The 21,281-nt window shown below is 36.6% G+C and overlaps 1 protein-coding gene across 1 annotated transcript; it reads right to left on the bottom strand.

Annotated features, from left to right (window-relative positions):
• Nucleotides 1–1,562: 1,562 nt before the first annotated feature.
• si:dkey-288a3.2 (protein phosphatase 1 regulatory subunit 37) lies at nucleotides 1,563–20,160 on the bottom strand. The gene is made up of 11 exons (XM_053509199.1): nucleotides 20,019–20,160; nucleotides 18,928–19,025; nucleotides 12,622–12,667; nucleotides 10,492–10,592; nucleotides 10,153–10,272; nucleotides 8,249–8,396; nucleotides 4,876–5,031; nucleotides 4,650–4,762; nucleotides 1,973–2,114; nucleotides 1,704–1,870; nucleotides 1,563–1,583 (listed from the first exon to the last, which is right to left on the bottom strand). The coding sequence occupies exons 1-11, from the start codon at nucleotides 20,158–20,160 to the stop codon at nucleotides 1,563–1,565; spliced, it is 1,254 nt and encodes a 417-aa protein (XP_053365174.1).
• Between the last annotated feature and the right edge of the window lie 1,121 nt (nucleotides 20,161–21,281).

Raw genomic sequence — 21,281 nt, 5'->3', positions numbered from 1 at the left:
TGATCAAGGGTAGATATGGTGGCACAGCTATAAGACCTGCTGAATGTTAAAAGTCTTTTAAAATGGGGAGGCACTGAACAGGGAAGTAAAACATTTAATGCTGTTTTTTCTTTTAGGAAGACTAAATTCGAAAGTTGGCTTTAAAGGACAGAGAAGCTGAGAAGAGAGTAAGATCTGTAGATCTATAAGAAATGCAGATGAGACGTTTTTGAGGAATGCTGGAATGGAAAATCGGCTTTAGACCAGGGGGAATGAGACCTAAAGTTGGCGGTAATGTAACCTACTGGATTCCAACTGCTGTTAAACAACAAACAGGAAGAGGAAGATGATCATGGATGAAGGTTCTCAAGATCTAGTTCATTGACGACAAATAAACGATTATTTTAAAAGAAGGAACATCAATCTTTACCAAAATTTACCAAGGTATCAGATGAAACAACATATTCTTTGTATTAAGTACGTTAGGACTCTCTGTTTAAATCATTACCCAGGAGTCCAAGAGAGCAAAACTGGACGTACACTTAGGGAAGGAGGGGTGACACAGTTTCTCTTCTGTATGGAGCACGGTAATCTCTGAGCAAGTTACCATGCATGCCCCCTGACAGAGTCACTTGGTTTCATATACTTCAGAGGAAGCGTGATAGCATGATAGACTTGTATCTTCCTAGTTGGTTGTTGAAACAGGAGACTTGCCCAAGTGGAGGGAATTAGTCATAAATGATTTACGGGGAGAAAATAAACCTGGAAAAATGTACTTAAGTTACGTTAAAGTTTTGTAACATATACAACATGAAGATTTTTAAATTTCTAAGCTTTTGTTCTGTCTACAATCTCACATTGACCATTTTGTAGTAGGGCTCCAGTCCTGCAGGTGGCGCTACTAAAATTTCAGTTTTTCTAGAAAGGTTTAGACAAATTCATAAAACTCCAAGTTTTATCCAAGATGTTGGAATTACTTAAACATATGATACATTTTAATGAGAAACAAGAGCTGTTTTTTTTTGTCTTGACTTTACAAAGAGAAAAAAAAGAGAAATCTCCTTATTTATATAAATTGGCCAAGCTGCCGTGTGCATGGCAAGAGAAGTAAAGCCAGCCGAATGTTATCCTTTGCTTGAAACCTTAGTCATGGAGATAACTGACTAGATTACATATCATGAAATGACTCATAAAGACATACAGTCCTAGAGTCACTGGTTACACCATAAACAAGAACAGTTTTATTTAGGGCAGATAATAAGATGAGTAAGGAAACATCACACATCAAGTGTGCTGAACAGCAAGTTTCATTATAAACAGCTTCTGGATGGAAGGTTGGATAAAAATCACAGTACTTCACAGAAGTAGTTTTTGCAAGAATACATTGGATGTTAGCTGTGGGAGTGGTGGCTCAGGCAGCTACGGCTTTAGGTTGTTGAATTTTGGATCTGAGGATCCAGGTTTGACCTCCACCATTGTTGGATTTGACACACCCTTGGATTTGATTCATTTTGAGAGATTTTCCTTTTACATTTTTTCTTAAAAGTTAATGTTTAAGTTATCATACTGCATAATCTGTTTCCTCAAACCAGCTTTTCTTTATCCTAGCATTGAAAGTATACAATACAAGTAAACCTTAACCAAGTTAACCAGATTAAACGTTGTAATCGATTGACAGTACTTGTTTTAATATACCATAATGTAAAGTCTTTACATTCCCTCACCTTCTCCTCTTTGGGGTTTTGGTCCAGGTCTAAATGAACAAGAGTGTGGTTGAGCTTCAAGGCCAGGGCGAAAGCCATCAGGCCTCCAGTCAGGATGAGGTTCTGCCTCACATCTAGAGTTTGAAGGAACCGAGTCTCGGCCAGGATCTCAGCCAAGACCACAGCACCTGAAATGAGCGCCAAATAAAACAACAATTACTGTACTGTAGGTAAAACATGAGGCATCAAAAAATAACACTAAATAAAATGGGAAACTGGGTGCTCCATACCCTCACATGTTATTTTGACTGAGGCCAGGACGAGTCGTGTAATAGAGCGATTACAGATGATCGCCTCCTTGAGCGTGTGCAGCCCTCTGTCCTCTAGGTCGTTATCGCTAAGGTCCAACATTTCCAGCGTTCTCAAAAAAGGCTAGGGGACCAATTAAAGCAAGCGGGGCAGGGAAAACTTAATTTACACAACTGTCTATAATTAACACAAATCGAATCTATTAGACAGAACATCTAAAGATGGCTTGTTTATATTTGTAGTGGTGCGATGAGGCTAATAAACCTCGCCATTAACCTGCAAATGGTTTAATAATACAGTTTGCACACAATCGGTTTCAGAACATAGCAGATGTTTTCTTCGGAAACTTCTTACTTCAACAACGACAACCAACACATTTAGCACTAGAATTGTAAAACACCAGAAATATTTCAACTTGTTCAGTGTGGATTTACTTTTACCAGCTCAAAACTAGCCGACGGACTACAATAAGAGAACATCTGAGTAATGACGCACATTTGCGTGACATTACGGGGTGTATAGACTGTTACAGCTTGACATGCACAGTTTGATGTGTGATTCATTAAAGCATTAAATACCATAAAAAAACAAAGAACAGAAGTTGTTAAGGACATTTACTCGATACATAAAGGGATCCCGCAAACGTCATGAGCGGAAAACATGATTTAATTAGCAACTACTGACACGAGCCAGGCTCCATCGTCTGACCGACTAACCCATTTATCCCTTCTTCTCTCGCCTCCTTTTAAAGGCGCCTCGGAATAAAGAAATAAAAAAAAAACAGAGAGGTTAATAACAGCCCTTCCTGTGTCATATTTGACACGACCAGCCATTGCACTAATTATATTCATTATGGTCGCGTGGATGTCTACTTATCCTTCTTAATGACACAGCGCATGGAAAAGCCCACTAAACACATATCTATTATTTAATCAAACTGTTCTTATTTAGTGCAGGAGAAATGGAATGAGCCAGCTTTATTTTTGGCCTGGATGGATTCGCGGCGAATGTGCCAGCGGCCGAGAGGAGACAAAAGCGGCCCTTTAATTTGTACCCTTTTGATTCGGATCGCCATTCAAATGACAAAAAGGTACAGTTTATTCTGACAATCAAAGCTACCAAAGGGGAATGGATATTATTAAGGATTACACATAAGCCATCCAGTGAGGAAAAGATCGACGCTTTCTTTTTGTTCCCCATTCTTTTTCTGCCGTTCCGTCAAACTCTCTCAGAGACAAAAGAATCCAGGAGCTGTCAGAAAGACGTTAAAGTTTTTTTTTCTTTTTAAAACAAAATGATTTGTAAGGAACTTGAACCTATTAAGGTTGCTGACAATAATTGTGCAAATGACTAAACTAATTATGCACAGACATGGCGCAGCTTGAAGAACAATCTGTATGGTCACAGTGTTGAAATAAATATCAACCAAAGCAAATTGTTGCTGGGGCACCCTTGTGATGGCATAATAAGCGTGACAAGTGGGCTTTCATTAATGAATTTAAAAACTAAATCATTTTAATAAATTAATAAACAAACCAAGCAACAAGCGATATAAAGTTTTGAACACTGGTTTTATTATTAGTTTTCTAGTTTTGGTCTGAATTACTATTCATTAGTATTTTTAATTTTGGCAATTTTCCGATTTCCAAACTCAATAATTTACCATTTTCTACTTACAATCTTTTAATTTCCCATTTTCTTCAATGTACTAATTTTCCAAATGCCATTTTTCTTATGGTTTAACATTTCCCAGTTGCTAATTTCTATAACTTCTCAATCTTTACAGTTTACCTTTTCTCATTTCCCAATTTCTATAGTTAACCCCTTTACCAATTTACAATTTCTGCTGTTTATACCCCTATCTCACCTATGCGGTTTGACTCACGGTGAGATGCGGAGTTAGGCACCCTGAGTCGCCGCAATTGCCCGCCGACGTTCCGCTGTCGTTCTACGAAGTTCTGCAAGGACCGCAAGCTTCCAAGAGGACCGGCAAAAAAATTTAATGTTTAAAAAAAAAATTTAACATGTTTAATTTTTTGCACGGAAAAATGGAAACGTACTCACAGTGCCAAAACCCGCGGTGAATCATGATAAACCGTACTTATGGCCACCGCATAGGTGAGATAGGGGTATTACCAGTGCTCCAATTCCCAGTTTCTACAGTTGACCATATTCCCAATTTCCAATTATTATGATTAACCAGTTTTCCAATTTCTGTTATCATTTTCCTAATTCCCAGTTTTTATAGTTGACCATTTCCTCAATTCCCACTTTCGCTACCTAACAATTTTCCCAATTACCAATTTCTATAATTAAGCAATTTCCCAATTTCCAAATATTAAACTTTACCATTTCCCCATTCCCAATTTCTATTGTTTCCCATGTTCACCAGTTCCAATTTATATTATTTCACATTTCTATAATTTGGGTGGTGCATGTATGTGACATGCCAGACTACGTAAAAGAGCAGTTGTTGGTAATATTTTGTAGCATTAAAGAGGCTTGGGTTTTTCAGTGCTGCTTTAATTTCTTTTTTTAGTCTTTGCATTTGTCTGGAAAATTGGGGCATAATGTATTAACATATTACGCACTTCATCAGACTAATTGGCAAACGGTGCTGCATAAAAGCGTTCTTAATGAACACGCGCTGCAACTCACCAGAACACTTCCAAGATGAGTCATGCCGCGGTGAGTAATCTGGTTGTTATGCAGCACTAATGTTCTTAAACCCGCCTTCTGACCTCTCAGACCATCAGAGAGCTCCTCAAGACCTGCAGCAAGAGAAAGGAAAGTGTTTGGGGACTCAGTAGAGCATGAACGTGTTTTGAAAGCATATAAATATAAAGTAAATATTCATGCAGTGTGGGAAAAGAAGTGGCCATACCTGAGTCAGATATGGCATTATTACTAAGGTCGAGGGTTTGGAGAGTTCGGTTGTATTCCAGCAGCTCTCCTAACTGCATGGAGTCATGGAAGCTGTTGAGCTTGTTGTCACACAGGTAGAGTTCCTGCAGAGCGATGTTCTTCTTTAGAGCGCAAACTTAGAAGAACAAAAGAAACATAATTTTAACTCATGGAGCTGTTAGGCTGTATTATTGTCTAAAAATGATGTGCAAAGGGAGGACCTTTAACTATACATGTGGAAGAAAGAGGGGGGGAAAGTACAGACTCTCACCAAAAAAAAAAAAAAAAGGTGTCATGAAGCTCACAAATTTTCTAGTCTTTACTATTTACATGACTGCGGTCATCATCGTAATCAACATCATTTTGTGTCCTTTCAGCACAGGACCCCTTTTGTGGGCTTTTTGTCCGTGGCCTCACACAGTCCTGCTGTCCGGATCAATGCAGCAGATCCTATCAGACCCTTTCGGTCGCATGCCGAATGCCAACATGGCCATCACACACAGCAGGAAGTGAATAGTGGGATCGTTGGATTGATCGGACAGGCTCCACTGTGCGAGCTAGTAAGTCCCTCAATCAGGGACGCGCCCGATCGATGGTGATGATCAGCAGCTGGGCATTCTAGCGAGAAGCACGGGGGGTGCCGACGCGGCACCAAAATATCAAACAGATCCAGGCTTTGCTTAGAGAAACAGAGCAGGATGTGCCTCTCGAGTCCTCCCACTCATTTAAGGTCCTCTCACACTGCTCTCGCTAATGGACCATGTCCAGAGCAGCTCTCGCTCTTCTCTGCTGAGACATTACTGTGATCAAACAGATGCAACTCAGCTCGATGTGGACATTAAGCCAAAGGGACAAGGGCTTGACAAGTGTACATGCAATAAAAGCTTAAGAAAGAGTGATGACTATTGGAGTGAGAAGTTAATAGTAGCAAGTGGACTTCTTCAAAGCCGAATACGCTTCTTAACCCTTTAAACCCTCCTCCCAGTACACCGTCTTCATTACACTCTTGTCTTACCGTCCTTCGAAAACTAATCCTTTTCCATTAAGCACTGAAGCATTCGCATTCTCAGGTCTCCTAACATGCATCTGGTCAACATCTTTTTATTATGGAATATGTAATAATGTCTAAGGAATAAATCATTACCGTTAGGAGAAAATAATCAAGGACAGACCAGAAGAAACATTCCTATTACCACTACAAGCCAAATATTTAACAATATCATGCCACACCATTTGTTTAAATTTTTTTACATCACACCAATTTGCCAGTAAAGATAGTTTATCATAAGAACAAAATGTTATACTTTTTTTATTATTCATAGTTACATTTAGTGCCATGGAACGTCAGTTCATGTTAGTGCTCATGTTATAGCAAATATAAAGAGTTATTCCATCACCAGCATTTTGTTTTCTCTATCCGTTAATGTTAATCCAAAAAAAAAAAAAATTTCATTAAAATTCTTTCAAGCAAAATTCTCATATTAGCTGGATTTATATAATTTAAAGGAAAATGTACTGTAAATGTAAATGTTTTAAATGTAATTATTACAATGATACAGCTCATGAAATCAAAAATCTAGTATCTCAAAATATTATAATATTTCATTTCGTTGGCATAAATGACTGTTCGTGCAGTACAAATACTGAGAATCTAGAGAATATTTTGCGTGAAAGAAAAAGATGCCAAGTTGATTCAATACCACGGGCGAACTTCACAAGGAGTAAAGCGAGGCTGGAGTCAGTACATCAACAGCCACCATGCACAGACATCTTCAGAAAAGTGGCTACAACTTCTTTACATGTATAATGTATATTTCCTTGAATGACAAATTTGAATATTTTGAGCTGCAAATTTGAGCTGTAATCATTTAAATTAAAACAAGTAAAAAATGCTTTTTTTTTTTAGAATGATTTCACTTTTGATGTAATGAATCGAGTTTCATGTTTTAAAAAATGTTTGAAATCAAAGAACAAAAATTAACTTTTTTGTTATATGCAGAGTTTTTGTGATTGCCCAAATATGCATATATGTACACACACACACACACACACACACAGTGAATCACAATGGTGATCTTTCAAAGTGCTCAGTAGCCTTACGCAGCACTCTGTCTGTACAGAACAGGGAATCCAAGTATTAGCGATTCCAGACACAGTAAGAGTTTCAGTTAACTAGTTGCACCTTCTTGCACCTAACAACGTTCACCTGCCGCAGCCAAGTCTTACATTCTTAAAGGAGCTAATATTACTGCTACAGTGGGCGCTCGCGGCGAGCTGGCCGCAGAGGCTCACACACAGATCGGTGCGACAGCGTGTAAACTGACAGGCAGAAGATTACGACATCTAATCCTGGCCGAGTCTGACTGTTAGGGTCGCGAGGCCAAAATCTGCCACTCCTCTCGCTGTTCTTCTTCATCTGTTCCTGCTGGCCGGGGCTGCGCACATACAGTACAACACTTGCACACACACACACACACACACACACAAACCTTATTCCAGCCCTATTACATAGCCAGCAGGGGCAGGAATACACACAACAGAGAGTCGGAGGCCATTATTTGAACAGTAACTAGTTTAAAGTGCAGTGCTTTTCTTAAAGGAGATTAGTAACACACAGCCTATAAATCTTATATAAATAAACTGTTATTAATATTTCCATATAATTTTATGGTATAAAGCATACATAATTATGTAATACATACTGTATACTGCACAATGTTTATGCACAACTGCGCATAAATAGTTATATTTACATGTGAGATTTTAATGACATCATTAACGTTAAGGAGGCAGTGGCGGTGTGATTATCACTGTTGCCCTGGACCTCCAGGTCTTGGGTTCGATTCCCGGTCAGGTCTGAATGCATGGGATTTGCATGTTCTCCCCGTGCAAGGTGGGTTTCCTCCGGGTTCTCCGGTTTCTTCCCACAGTCCAAAGACATTGATTAGGTTAATGGGCGTTTCCAAATTGCCTGTTGTGTGTGAATGTTGACCGGCGGAATAAATACAATAGTGACTACTGGCCTCCACTCTCCTTAGTTGGTCTGCAGGAGTTCCTAGATGAATAGATGGATTAATATTAGGCTTAGGAATCTTGTACTGTATGTATTACAGTTATGGAAGGAGTCTCCAGTGTCATTGCTAAACTTTGAGGGTTTTTTAAGGCTAAAGATAAAACAACTCTTTCATCTGTAGTTGCTAGATCATAAGTGATAGCAGGAGCTAGCCTGTTGCAGACGTTTCACAGCGAAACATACTCATTTAATGCATTTCCTTTAAATACATTTCCTGTTCATTTGGTTGTTGTGAGTTTTTTTCACAAAGTGTGTGTGTTTGTGCATAGAACAAGCGTACCAAGCGTGAAAAGAGGCTTTCCACTCAGTCCGGCGTTTTCAAGGTGCAGCACTGTCAGCCTGCTGCGAAGGAGGGCTCTCGACAGAGCCTGTGCAGGATAATCCTCTATGGGGATGTTACAGGCATCTAACCTCCACAAGCATCCGCTCTAAAGAGGGAGAAAAAGTGAAAAAGGGGAAGAAAAGCCTCGTTCTGCCTTTACTCTGGCCTGGCTGCTTCTTCTTGCCCTCTTTTCATCCCAGCACAACCTGTCTGAAAAAGCCGGAACGTCAAGAAACAACTTATGACAAGAAGACGCCGTAGATCTAGCGGCCATCGTTAGGCTTTATGCCCTAGTCCACAGCTTCAAAAGTGTCCAGATTTTTTTTTGTTCACCTCTTTCTTTTGTTGTTGATGGAAACACGATTGATCTAGTATAATACCGCCTAAGAGCACGCCTTTGGTTTGACCGTCGAAGTCGGCCGAACTACGAGGGCGTAGCTCGTCTGTCTTTCATCTCGAGACGCCGCTAATTGAACATAATATCGCCGTGAACTAAAGTGAACTGTAATGATAGCCATTAAAATCAAAGTGTGAATACAGCAATATCCTGCGGAGCGAATATTTTCCTCTCTGATGCATGATAATTCATTACTTCCACTGCACGTTGAATACAAATCAGGTCAGAGGATCGAGTGCAGAAAAGGCGTTGAAAAGTGCCTGAAAAGGATCTGTGCTTTCACGACTCAAAAATCAACGCAATGACAAAATTACATGTCTTATTTTCATTAAAACTGTGTTAAATATTTATAAAAAAAAAAAAAAAAAAACTAGATTAAGTGGAGCAGGTACGGCAATATATCATGTGAGGGAGAAAAAAAAGGCTGAAGAATTGTGGGAAATTAGTCATTCATCAGTATCACTGTTGCCAAACTGTAGCTAATGTTCTCGAACATCAATTTATTCAACTAAAAAATACAAGATCAACTATTCAAATCCGAAAATCTCTACACATTTACTTCATGTCACAAGAGAAAATCATGAACATTATTTCACAGACAGGATACATATACAGTAACTACTGTAGATATTATAACGCCATGGTATACAAATATAGCTAACTAATACGCCTTTGCTTAGCGACATATACTGTAGCTTGCTAGCTTACATTATTTTTCTGTTTATTCTCTCCATCGTCGTCTTCCTAAGTTGCTTAAATGCTTGAAAGTGTTACAGATGCTTGATTTCCAAGAGTGTGCTTAATATCCGTGGCTTACTGTAAGGCGAGCTGCAAAACTATTGGCACCCTCGGTTATGTATGAGTATTTTAAAACTAAATGAAGGTTTTTAAAACTGTTTTTAGACAAATAGCTGTCTAGTTACTAATCCTCCTGCTAAAAATATAAGAAAAACAGCCTTTTTCACATACCTGCATTATTACTTTGCATTTGATATTTATTACAGTAGTACTTTGCACATGTTTCTAACATAACAACTCTGATTTTTTCCTAGAATGTTTGATCAGATTGGAAAAATCTAAATGACATCATCTCTTTGCTTATGTGTTACTGCGATAACTTACTTATTTAACATGTACGTTAATAGAACATGGGAATTTGCATCTTTAACCAGCGAATATCAACAAATTTAAAATGGTGCATGTACTCCTTTTAATTAATTCTCCTGATTGACTGCATACTGCAACAAGTCGATATGGAATAATTACTAAAAAAAAGTTTGCAAGAACATTCAATCCTTTTTGAAAACCTATATTCTGAATGTCAGAAACCTGCCAGAAAAATACACAAAAGGTACAGTCCTCTTTTCTAGCTGCAACATTCAGAAATGCTGAGACTGTTCATCCTTAACTTGTTAAAGCTACGTTCAGGCTGCACATTTCTAGTGCGAGTCCATCATCTCCGTACCTGCGTGAGTAATCGTGAGAGGGCCTGCCATCCTGAGACTCCCATAGTCGTGTTAGAGGACACATTTAGATGCGTGGCTGATTCGTAGTACGAGATCATATCCATCAGTGACGAGGCTCCCTAGAGACAGACGGATAATGCCAGTTTTAGCATGTGAGTTTTGCTTAGCCTTACTGTTACAAAGCACTGACACTGGAGACTCCTTCTACTGTAGCATAAGCGTTTTAACACAACACCTTCTGATTAATCTGAATCACGACGCCAACACCACTGCAGTAAATAATTTGAAACTATAACTATAACAATAATAAGAAGAAACACTTATTTGAATTAACTTACATTTTCCTCGAGCCCCGCCCCCTGCAGGTCAATGAGATTAAACCGGACAGATTTCAGAATCTCCTCCAGAGACTCGCACGAGCGATAATCCAAACGAACACCTGGGGGAGGACATTCGTATTAGGAATAATCGGGAATAAACCAGGCTTACCGCAGGAATCAAAGTCATAACATCAGTCTACACCAAGAGATACGCTCATTCTAAAGCCGTCGACACGCACTTTGAAGTCCGGCCTCTCCACAGATGTGACTTGGTGGTTGGTGTTCATTAAGGAGCAAAGGAACGTTCGACACGGACGCGATCGCGTCCCGCCACGCAGAGGAGAATCAAAGTAATTTTTCAGGAACTTTTTTCAAACAAAGCCTAGAGAAATGCTTTGATGGTCACAGCGGTGAATCTTTATTGGACCCCCATCCCCTCATAAACTCTTATCTTCGTGGTCGGGGAGAAGCCAGATCTCTCACAGCCATGTGCTGGAGAGATGATAATTTATTCATCATTAGCATAATCATTTGTTTAAAAAAAAAAAAAAAAAACGCTTTTTACAATAATGACTTAAGTGCACCCTACATAGGGGGATCTGAAATCCCATTTTTCTAATCCCCTCTGCCGTGCTCTGATAATGATACCGCGTCTCGGAGTCAAGATGTCATCAGTGTTTGACAGGGAGCAGGAAGCTGCGAGGCGCTGACCGGCGTTAAAATCTGCCATCCGCTCATATCGATATCAATAACCGCCGTTCCCCTCATCAAAGGGACTGCGTTTTAATCCGAGCCCTGCAGGATCCGGGTGCAGATTTCAATTAAGAGGCTTGACAAAGTTTCTGATGGTATCTCGGTATGCAAGATTTGGGTCCAGTCCCGCATGACGGGATCAACGAAGAGCAACCGTGTTTCCATCGACGGAGCCTCCAGAATGAGCAAACAAAATGGAATACTAATCTGAATGACGACAGCAAAACAAACAAACAAACAAACAAACAAACACCAATAATGCCTTATGGCAGATGCTGTACCTCTGGTTAAAAGGCTGGAAGCAGGTCTTATCATCTAATATTTTTGCTGTATTCATAATATTTGTATGTGGAAATTACATTACTAATATAAATTGTATGTTAAGCTCTTAACTCTACACCAGTTTTTAATGCAGATGTCAGCCAGAGTTCAGGTTGGTTCAAGCTAAATGAGTGTTTAGTAACTGCATGGTCATGGTTGGGGCGTTAAAACTTTCCTCCTAGTTTGTTCATATTTTGGAAAAATAAAATGTCAAAATTCAACAAAGTGCTGGTTCATGCCACACCCACTTACAGATATGGCTATTACTGTAAAAGCAAATTACGTTGTGCAACACATTTAATATTAAATATTAAAACCATAATTTATTTAAATTTGTTGGGGACTATTTCATTCACTTATTACTAACTGATTGCTTAATTTGCATTTGGATAATATTCTGAATATGAAATGTAAAGAAGGTAGAGATCTAATATCTTGTAATAGTTATTCATATCTCGAGAAGTCTCTGGTTGTCGGCGCTAAAGTTGCAAATATTTTTTTTGATCTAACAAAGTCTTCAGAACAGTGTTGTGGTGGCTTAGTAGCTTGATTTTTTTTTTTTTCTGAAAAAAAAAAGAAAAACATCTGGTGATGGAACAACTGGTTAGAGTTGCTGTAACATGAGTGAGATCAGGAATGAACTTACTGACAGGATTCACATACTGTATATGTTACAACATTAAATATAACTATAAATGGTGCAACTGGGAAATCTACATCATATTATTGATTATTTTCCTATTTTGTTATATTCCTTAATTATTAATCTGTATGTTACACATGGGCCTTTGCCAGGTACAGACTTTTAATTAGTGCCCTATTGAAATGATTTAATGGAAATAAAATGGAAAGTCATACTACAATATCTATTATTATAACAAAGCACTGAACAGCTTTGATAAAATAGTTTGGGTATAGAGTGCATGAGAGCACTAGGACCAGGGAAGGAAAGAATAAATTATAAGAAATAATGAAAACGAACTGGTTCTTTATTCCTCAAATGAAATTAGAGTAATTATGCTTTTTTAGGTGTAATAAGTTGTTTACAACAATTTAAAAAATCAATTTACTTACCCTGGAGATCAAGGCATCTGGCTCTGTTACTCAAGCAGGTGATTTCCTACAGGACAGACAGAGAGACAGACAGAGAGACAGACAGACAGACAGACAGACAGATAGATAGATAGATAGATAGATAGAGTAGATCAGTAGACACACAGATACACAGACAGATATAGAGATAAATAGGTATGATTTGAAGCTTCATGCATTTTCACACTACAAAGCAAATTATGACTGGCTTTACCATCGATGCAAGTGTTCCATATTAATTAAAGCAGGCTTTATTAATTAGAAACAGCTGGTCATCTGTTGCCGCATTAATTAGCCCGGTTGTTCGCTGTGCATGAATCTGATCTGACTGCATGCGAATGAAAGTGACGGAAATTGTCTTCCTCTGATAAGCACTCCACTGAACCTCAGAGCAAAACCCGGCTTAAAATGAAAAATTTAATAAAATGTGTTGTAGCTCGGGATACACAGACAGCACAGGCGGTAGGTATTTGTGTGTTGAGGTGGGACAACTGGTTCATGTGTTTATTTTCATTCATTTATGTTTATTTCTCTATTTTAGCATGTAAAATAAGTACTGGAAATATAGGATTTATGAGCGATACAGTAACAATGTGTGTATTTTAGGATTTTTTTTTTTTTTATCAAAGAGAGAAACTGAAATTGTGACAACAAAGGAGCCAAAAGTAAAACAAAAGCAATAAAATAAAAAAGCTGTTCATATGTCAAACACAAAATGGTGTCTTTATGTGATTATGAGTATTTCATTGTGAAATATGTAAAATCTTGTCCTCCTACCACCACCACCTTCACTACTACTACTACTACTACTAATAATAATAATAATAATTAATGTGCACGAGTAAATAGGAGATACTTTATGTAAAAAATTAATAGTTTAAAAATCACGAAGTACATACAGTAGACCGCTGTTGTTTTTATCACATGTGAAATAAAGTATCATGTGAAAAAGTTTACACAAAAAATATGTGAATTATAACTTTACAGAATTATATATAACTATACATGATAAATAAATATTATAAAAATCACATGTGAAATAAATGTATTCTGTAAACATTGCGAAAAATGGTCGATCTACTGGATTAATTGTGAGTGAAAAAGATCACGTGTAAAGAAAATAAGAATCATGTCTTAAAATAACTAATTAGTCATGTGAAAAAAATCACATGTGGAAATTAATCGTGAAAAATCGAAACTGTGTTGGAAACTTTTTTTCATTAATTCACATTTACACATTCACATTTACAAGTCCATACATTAGTTTAGCAAAAAAGATTTTTGTTTGTTAAGGGGAAAATAATGTGAAAATAAACAATCACATGTAAAAAAAAAAAATTAGATGAAAAAATCGCATAACAGAAGAATCCAGTGTAAAAATGTAAAATGTAAATGCGAAAAGAAAAGAAAAACAGGTAAAAATATAATAATCATGTAAATAAAATTGAAATATTTGTTAAATAAATAAAGACAGTGAAAATTATGTGAAGATAATCGTGTAAAGTTTACATGTCACAAAAATGTGTAAAAATCACCAGTGGAATAAAAAAAAACATTTGTGAAGGAATTATGTGAAATAAAAAACAAACAAACATGCACTATATGTGCAAAAGTTTTTAAAGATAACATGTGGGGTGTAAAAATCACATGACTTCTATGAATCAAGTCCATGTGTAAAAAAAATAAAATAAATCTAATTCATTTAAAAAGTCAAAACTGCTGAAATATAATGGATGAAGCGCTTTAGAGCAAGCGATTATCTAGCAGACAGACAGCAGATGGCTCGTAGCAGCTCGTAGGTATCAGGCTGATCAAGGTCCTGGATCAATCTGCTATAAACCTTAACAACATGTCTGATTGCAAGCGTGTGTGTGTGTGTGTGTGTGTGTGTGTGTGTGTTAGAAGGAAAACAAATGGAGCTTGTGAAAGCTCCCCAAGCCTCGACAGCGATGACTCCGCGCTCTGCGTTTGTACCTCTTTTTTGTCTGAAGATTTCATCTTAATAAACACGGAGTGACGTCCTGCGCTGTGTGCTGCTGAAAATAAAAATGGACAAGTGCCAAACGTGGTGATGTGTCAGGAGGGAGAGGACAAAACGTCGAGACAAAACGTTTGGGACGCGGTTTATCAGCTAGACTTTGACCCAACCCGTCTCCGGTGTATTTCTCATTCTTCTCTAAAAGAGCTGTATTTTCTGGTGGCTTTGCATTTATGACTGCATCTTTTTTTTTAATTATTATTATTATTATTATTATTATTATTGCTGTATTAATTAGTCGAAAAAATTCTCAGAATTTACAGGAAAAGCTCACAGGGGTTAAAAATCGCTTGCACATTTTCCTTTCAGCATCTTTTCTGCAATAAAGGATAAATTATTTAAAATAACACGACCTTTTATCTCACACCCTTTGAAGGCAGCAAATTAAAAATGCAAATGGAGGTGCTAATTAATATGCAAATATATTCTTTCCCAGTTAACAATTAGCAATTAAACCCGCAGTGTCTAGAAAGAGCACGGACAAAAATGGGTAACTTAATTTATCATTAAAAAATTAAAAACATGCCCAAAAATTTTAATTGATTTAAAAAAAAAACACACACGCGCACACACACACACACACACGCAGTCTCAAAAGTGGACAAAAGGACATTTTTTATTTTAATATTGTTATATTGTTAATATGCGTACAGAACGTGCAGACTGGATGTGTAAGAGGATGTGCAGGAGAAATAAACACGTCTCCTTCGTGCCGGAGGAGACTTTAATCAGGGAATCAGGACGGTCCAGGGAGCATGATGCGCATTAAAGTTTAAACGTGTGAAAGTTATTTATACTCTGTGTTTAGATATGAGTGAATTTCCTCGCCGTGATAAAACAAGAACGCTTGGGATCACACAGGAAGAGGCTTACTGATGATTCTAGAGGAACTGGAGCGATATGTGATGTATGGAAGGCTTTAGGAAACATGGCATTATAGAAAAAATAATCAACAACCGGATTACATAACGCTATCATCGGAAAATTGTGGGTTTTCAAATTGAACTTTTATTCTTCGTACAAGACAGCAATTTACCAATCATTGCAATTTTTAGTTTTGTAACAAAATAAATCACTTTTTATTCATTTCCGGCTACATTTAGTATATCGACTATATCCATATAAACAGCTGCTTCATCACAAGTGCATGCTGCTTCTTTTTCTTTTAAAGAAAAAGATTCCAAAAAAACTAAACAAAAACATAAATTCTTGTTTTGAAGCACTGACACTGGAGACTCCATCCATGATCATTTGTTGAACTTCACTTTACAAAAAGAAAATTCAATTAAAACTATTCCAAATCAGTGCTTGTGTTTGTTTATTTGTAGACTTCAAAAGATGCTCAACGTTCGGTACATACAGGTACATGCACTTATGAATGCATCTTTTTTTTAAATATTATTATATTCTGGTCTGCTGTTGCTATTGAAACTAGAAACAATAACGTCTTCGAACAAGTGTTTGGACATCATCACATCCATCAGCTTTTCTTATTCTAAAATGTTGTACAATAAATATAATATAACAGTTATTAACGACCCCGTAATCCGATTAGACAAGAGCCATTTCATGAGTTATGATAATAGATAGTAACAGCACTGGGGCATTAAACCATACAGTATGTATACCTCTTCGTCCCAGGGGCTCTAATAACCGGTAATAACACTACTATAGCACTTAGTTGCAGTGTGACCGAAAGTAGTACTGAGGAGTACTGAGGAGAGAGCAGCTGCCTGCCAAAACCACAATACAGAAGCACTCTGAGGCTGCGCACGCGTGCCTACAATACTCTTCACAACAGTGCTGATATCCACCACAACAGCATTCCCTCTCATGTGATATCGCTCAATTATTATAAAGAGTTCTACATAATTTTATTCATTTTCTCTACTTGGAGTTTTCTGTGCTATAATTGTAAATGCAAAAAAAAAAAAACATTTCATTAGGGAATATATCGCTGCGATATAATGAGATTATGGAGAGAATTTAAGTGAAACTGTAAATATGTACAAAAGGATCAGCTGGAAAATAATAATCATGGTAGAGGTACTAACAGTATTAATAATAATGTTAATAATAATAATAAGTTTGTAGCCCTTAGGTTCGTTATTGTTCCCTTTAGGCTTATGAAGACGTAACCAAATGCAGCGCTGTTTTATCCACTCGCAGCATCTCAAAGCAAAGTGGAAGCCCACGGGTGCGATAAAAGCTTTAAATAGTTTCCTCCAGGGGCCGTCCTGCCTGAAAATACCTAATTTGATAAATTTGCTCTTTAAGCAGCGAGTTCCATTTTGCATAGCCTTATTAGGAATTCAGCTAAATATCTCTGATGCTTAGCTATACAGTTTTTTTTTTTCTCCACTGTTTTTTTTTCCTTTCTTCTTCTGGGTCGGACCACCTACATTTGTTTAAACGCACCCATGCTCATTAGCACCTCAGAGCTAATACTGAGCGTGCGCTTCATGTAAGTACCGCTAAGTCTCTCATTTTCTGCAAATAATTCCCCTTGATCTAATCGTCAATTTATGCAGAGGGGAAAATGATGCTCTTAACATGGCTGGTCAAAGGGAAAAGGAGTGAGCGCGCGCTCTGAATTATGCATGCACGCCTGTGAGATTCTGTGTATGTGTGTGTGTGTGTGTGTGTGTGTGCGCGCATGTGTGTGTATCTTTTTACTGTCGTGTTGAGCTTGAAGTTTGGTAAGCTTTAGTTGAATTCATAAATGTGCACATGCATTTCTTTATTAATACTTAATCTTTTTATATATACAGTGACAACAGTGACATTTTTACAGAAAATTTACATTAAGTTGACACATTTTGTTTTTAAATACTTCACATTGATATTTTACATCTGTGCACATATTTACTTACTTGTGTTTTTTTATGTAATTTTTTTATACGATTGATTTAGTTATCTGTGATTCAATAATTTTATGTTCAATAACATAAAAACACATTTCCACATGTGACTTTTAAGTGATTCATTAATTTTCTTGTGATTTATTAAATTTTTTTTTTTCACATATGATCCATTTAAGGTGATTCATTTAATCACTTGTGATTCATTTAGCTACATGTGATTCAGGAATTCATTTATGATTCATTTTTTACACTTACAGTATGATTCATTTTATGTGATTCATTTAGTCATCTGTGATTCATTCAGTTTCATGTGATTTATTTTTATTTGATTTATGTGTTTCCTTGTGATTAATTTACTCACAATTCATTTTTACACATGTGATCAATTTAGTTCCTTGTGATAATTTTTCACCTTGTGTTTTTTAGTTCCTTGTGATAGTGATTCATTTATTTACTCATAATGACAATTTTCACATGGGATTTTTATATGATTCATTTCTTTACTTGTGATTTATTGACTTATTCATGGTTAATTTCTACACCTGTGATTTATCATGTAATTAATTTACCTGCTCAATCATTTTTTATGTGTCATTTAAAAAAAAAACATTTGTTAACACAAAATTCTTTACGAGATTTAAAAAGTTATTTATGACTTGTTTATTTACTTATGATTTATTTTTTAAAACAATTTATTTATTAATTTGCGATTCATTGTTTCACATGGCATTTTTTATGTAATTAATTTAACTACTTTTGATTAACTTATTTACTCATGATTTATTTTTCCAAATGTAGTTTTTGATATGATTCATTTATTTACTTGTGATTCATTGTTTCACATGGAATTTTCATGTGATTCCTTTAACTACTTGTGATTCATTTATTTAGCCATGATTCATTTTTTTAATTAAGGATTTTTTATATAATTCACTAATTTACTTATGATTTACTGGCTTAATTATGACAAATCTGTGCATGATTTATCATATGATTTACTTTCCTTTTTTTGTGATTTTTTTTCATGCATTTTTTTATATTATTCTTCCCCACATGATTCATTTGGTCACACAAAATTTTCATGACACATTTATGTTTAATAGATACCTTTTCACATGATTTTTCACAAGTCGTACATTTTCTCATGATTCATTTTTCCAATTCATTTTTTCCCCCTCAGGATTTGATTTACACATGACTCATTTACTTATGATTCATTATTTCTACACTTTTAAAAAATAATAATAATTCTCGATTTTTTTCCAATCACACTATGTTAGGTTTACATGATAACTGTTTTTTATTCTATAAAAACATATATTTATTCCGAATATATAATGTTCTAATGTGACTCAGATAATGTTAATCCACTATACTGTACAGTACCTTTATTTGGTCCAGTGTCTTGGGATCGGGTGTGACTTTGTGCTTTATGCAGCTCTGCTCGTAGGCCAAAATTATATCTGTCAAGGTTCGACTGTCGCCTAAAATAGAAGTGAGAGAAAATAAAAGGCTCAACAAACAACAACAACAACAGCCTTTCATTCCTTATCCACTAATCCAGTGTTTATTGTGTCTTAATGAGCGCTCTACAATTAGCCCTACTGATGAAAGCGCATTTTAAAAATGTTTTCTGCTTTTTTTCCCCCTGCCTAATACACTTCTCTGTGCTTCATTAACGCAAGGTAAATGCATTCAGGACGTCTCGCAGACATGATGAACTCCTGATTTAACCGCAATTCCAACAACAAAGACAAACACAAAAAAGAAACTTTTACCAGAAGTACAGAAGTAGTCACGGATATAAGAGTGAGTGTGTGTTTGTGTGTGTGTTTCAGTCACGGTTTTGCACTGCACAAATCTTGGACTTTAATTAACATTCGTTTTATTAATCCATCTCTTTCAAAGCGTTAGGTCACAGACGGATGAGCTGCTGAAAAAACTCTTTATCGGGTTTGAGAAAACTGAGATGTAACAGGAGGGAATATATATATATAAAGTCAATCCTTCTTTGGTAGCAGCTTGTGTCTATACGTGATATGTGCCTGGATAGGAAAAATATCACCAACAGAGTGGCGTGATGAAATAAATTCCCTTTTAAAACCCTTAAATTGATTATTTTCCCATAACAGTACCTCCTGGAGTGTTTTTCTCTCACATACTTTTTAATCCATTTTCAGCTGCCATTAATGTTGTGGAACATCCATGAAGCAAGACTTAGCATTCTGCAATATTAAATAGATAAAAAGTAGGACCTGTCTTTTATTAATAAATAGGAAACCTGCAAACATTGGCAAATCAATGTAGTGTTGGAAGAATAACAGCCTTTGGGACATGCTGTTATTGGAAACTAAACAACTAATCAGGATTACAGTGGGAACGGACCTTCACATCACTGCGTTATGGATCGTTTTCCTATATCAGTAACTGTATTATTATCATTATTATTACTATTATTGTTAATTAGGATTAATTACCGTCCTGCTGTGTGTCCTTGGTCTCAGTAAACCGTGAAACCATTTCCTCGTCGGGAGGAAACGTGACATGCTTTTCCCCTCTGCTCTTTTTGCCAAGTAGGCCTGCCCCTTCCTCTTCCTCAGCACACTCGCTCATCGTCATCACCCCTGCTGATCAGACATATGCAATTTCACACGATTAGCATTTCACGATTGTGGACATCACCACAGACAGTTTGGGTCCAAGAGAACAGCTACATGTCCATTCCACAAGTCCACTCTGTAGAATTGGTTCTGCGGTGGATCCAGAGCAGTCAGGTGGCACATGGAAACAAGAAACCTGTGTGTAAAGCTTTTTCAAAGCTGCCACAGGACGCCACATCATCAATAATGAATGAGCCAAGTGCTTCGTGGGGCTCTGTTGATCTCAGCATCGAATATACACACTTGACATACAAATTGTGTCAGCATATACAACCAAAATAAAAAACAACCTGGAGTTATGTAAGCATGATTCCTTTATTTGCACAAAATGTAGTTTAAATGATGATTTCTTTTTTTTTTTTAAAGAAAAAAGCAGTCCAAACCTGCCTCACCCTATATGTAAAAGTAATTGTCCCCCAACCACACCGCCACACTCCTGCTAAATCATGAATGAACTGTGATTAAATAATTTTTTTAAAGCTTAGTAAACTACACACAGGCCTGATCACTACCAGACCGGGTGAATCAAGAAATCAGCACAGTGTCGTTATTCACAAATAGAGAAAACTTGGAATGGGGTGAACCTTTCCAGCAGTGGTCGGCCAACCAAAATTACTCAAATGAATGACAAATCATCCAGAAGCTCATAAAAGAACCCAGAACAACATTTAAAGATCTGCAGGCCTCACTTGCTTCTGGTAGGTTCAGTGTTCATGATTCAACAATAAGAAAGAGCTTGGGCAAAAATGACATCGAAAGAAGACTGTCAAGGTGAAAGCCACTGAACAAAAGAACACAAAGATTTGACTCACATTTGCCAAACGTATTTTTATTATCCCTAAGACTTTTGGGCAAATATTCTGGAAACTTTTTGGAAGATGTGCGTCCTGTTACATTTGGCATAAAACTATGTTTCATAAAAACCAATAGTCAAACATAGTGGCGATATATATATATATATATATATATATATATATATATATATATATATATATATATATCCAATGCTCCAAGTAAATACAAAATGCAGATTTTAAATCATATATATATGATAGTAAATACAAAATGCAGATTTTAAAT

Source organism: Clarias gariepinus, chromosome 13 (genome assembly GCF_024256425.1).
Source record: "Clarias gariepinus isolate MV-2021 ecotype Netherlands chromosome 13, CGAR_prim_01v2, whole genome shotgun sequence".
NCBI lineage: Eukaryota > Metazoa > Chordata > Actinopteri > Siluriformes > Clariidae > Clarias > Clarias gariepinus.
Note: the sequence above shows the minus strand (reverse complement) of the source record. Positions and strands in the feature narration are given on the sequence as shown.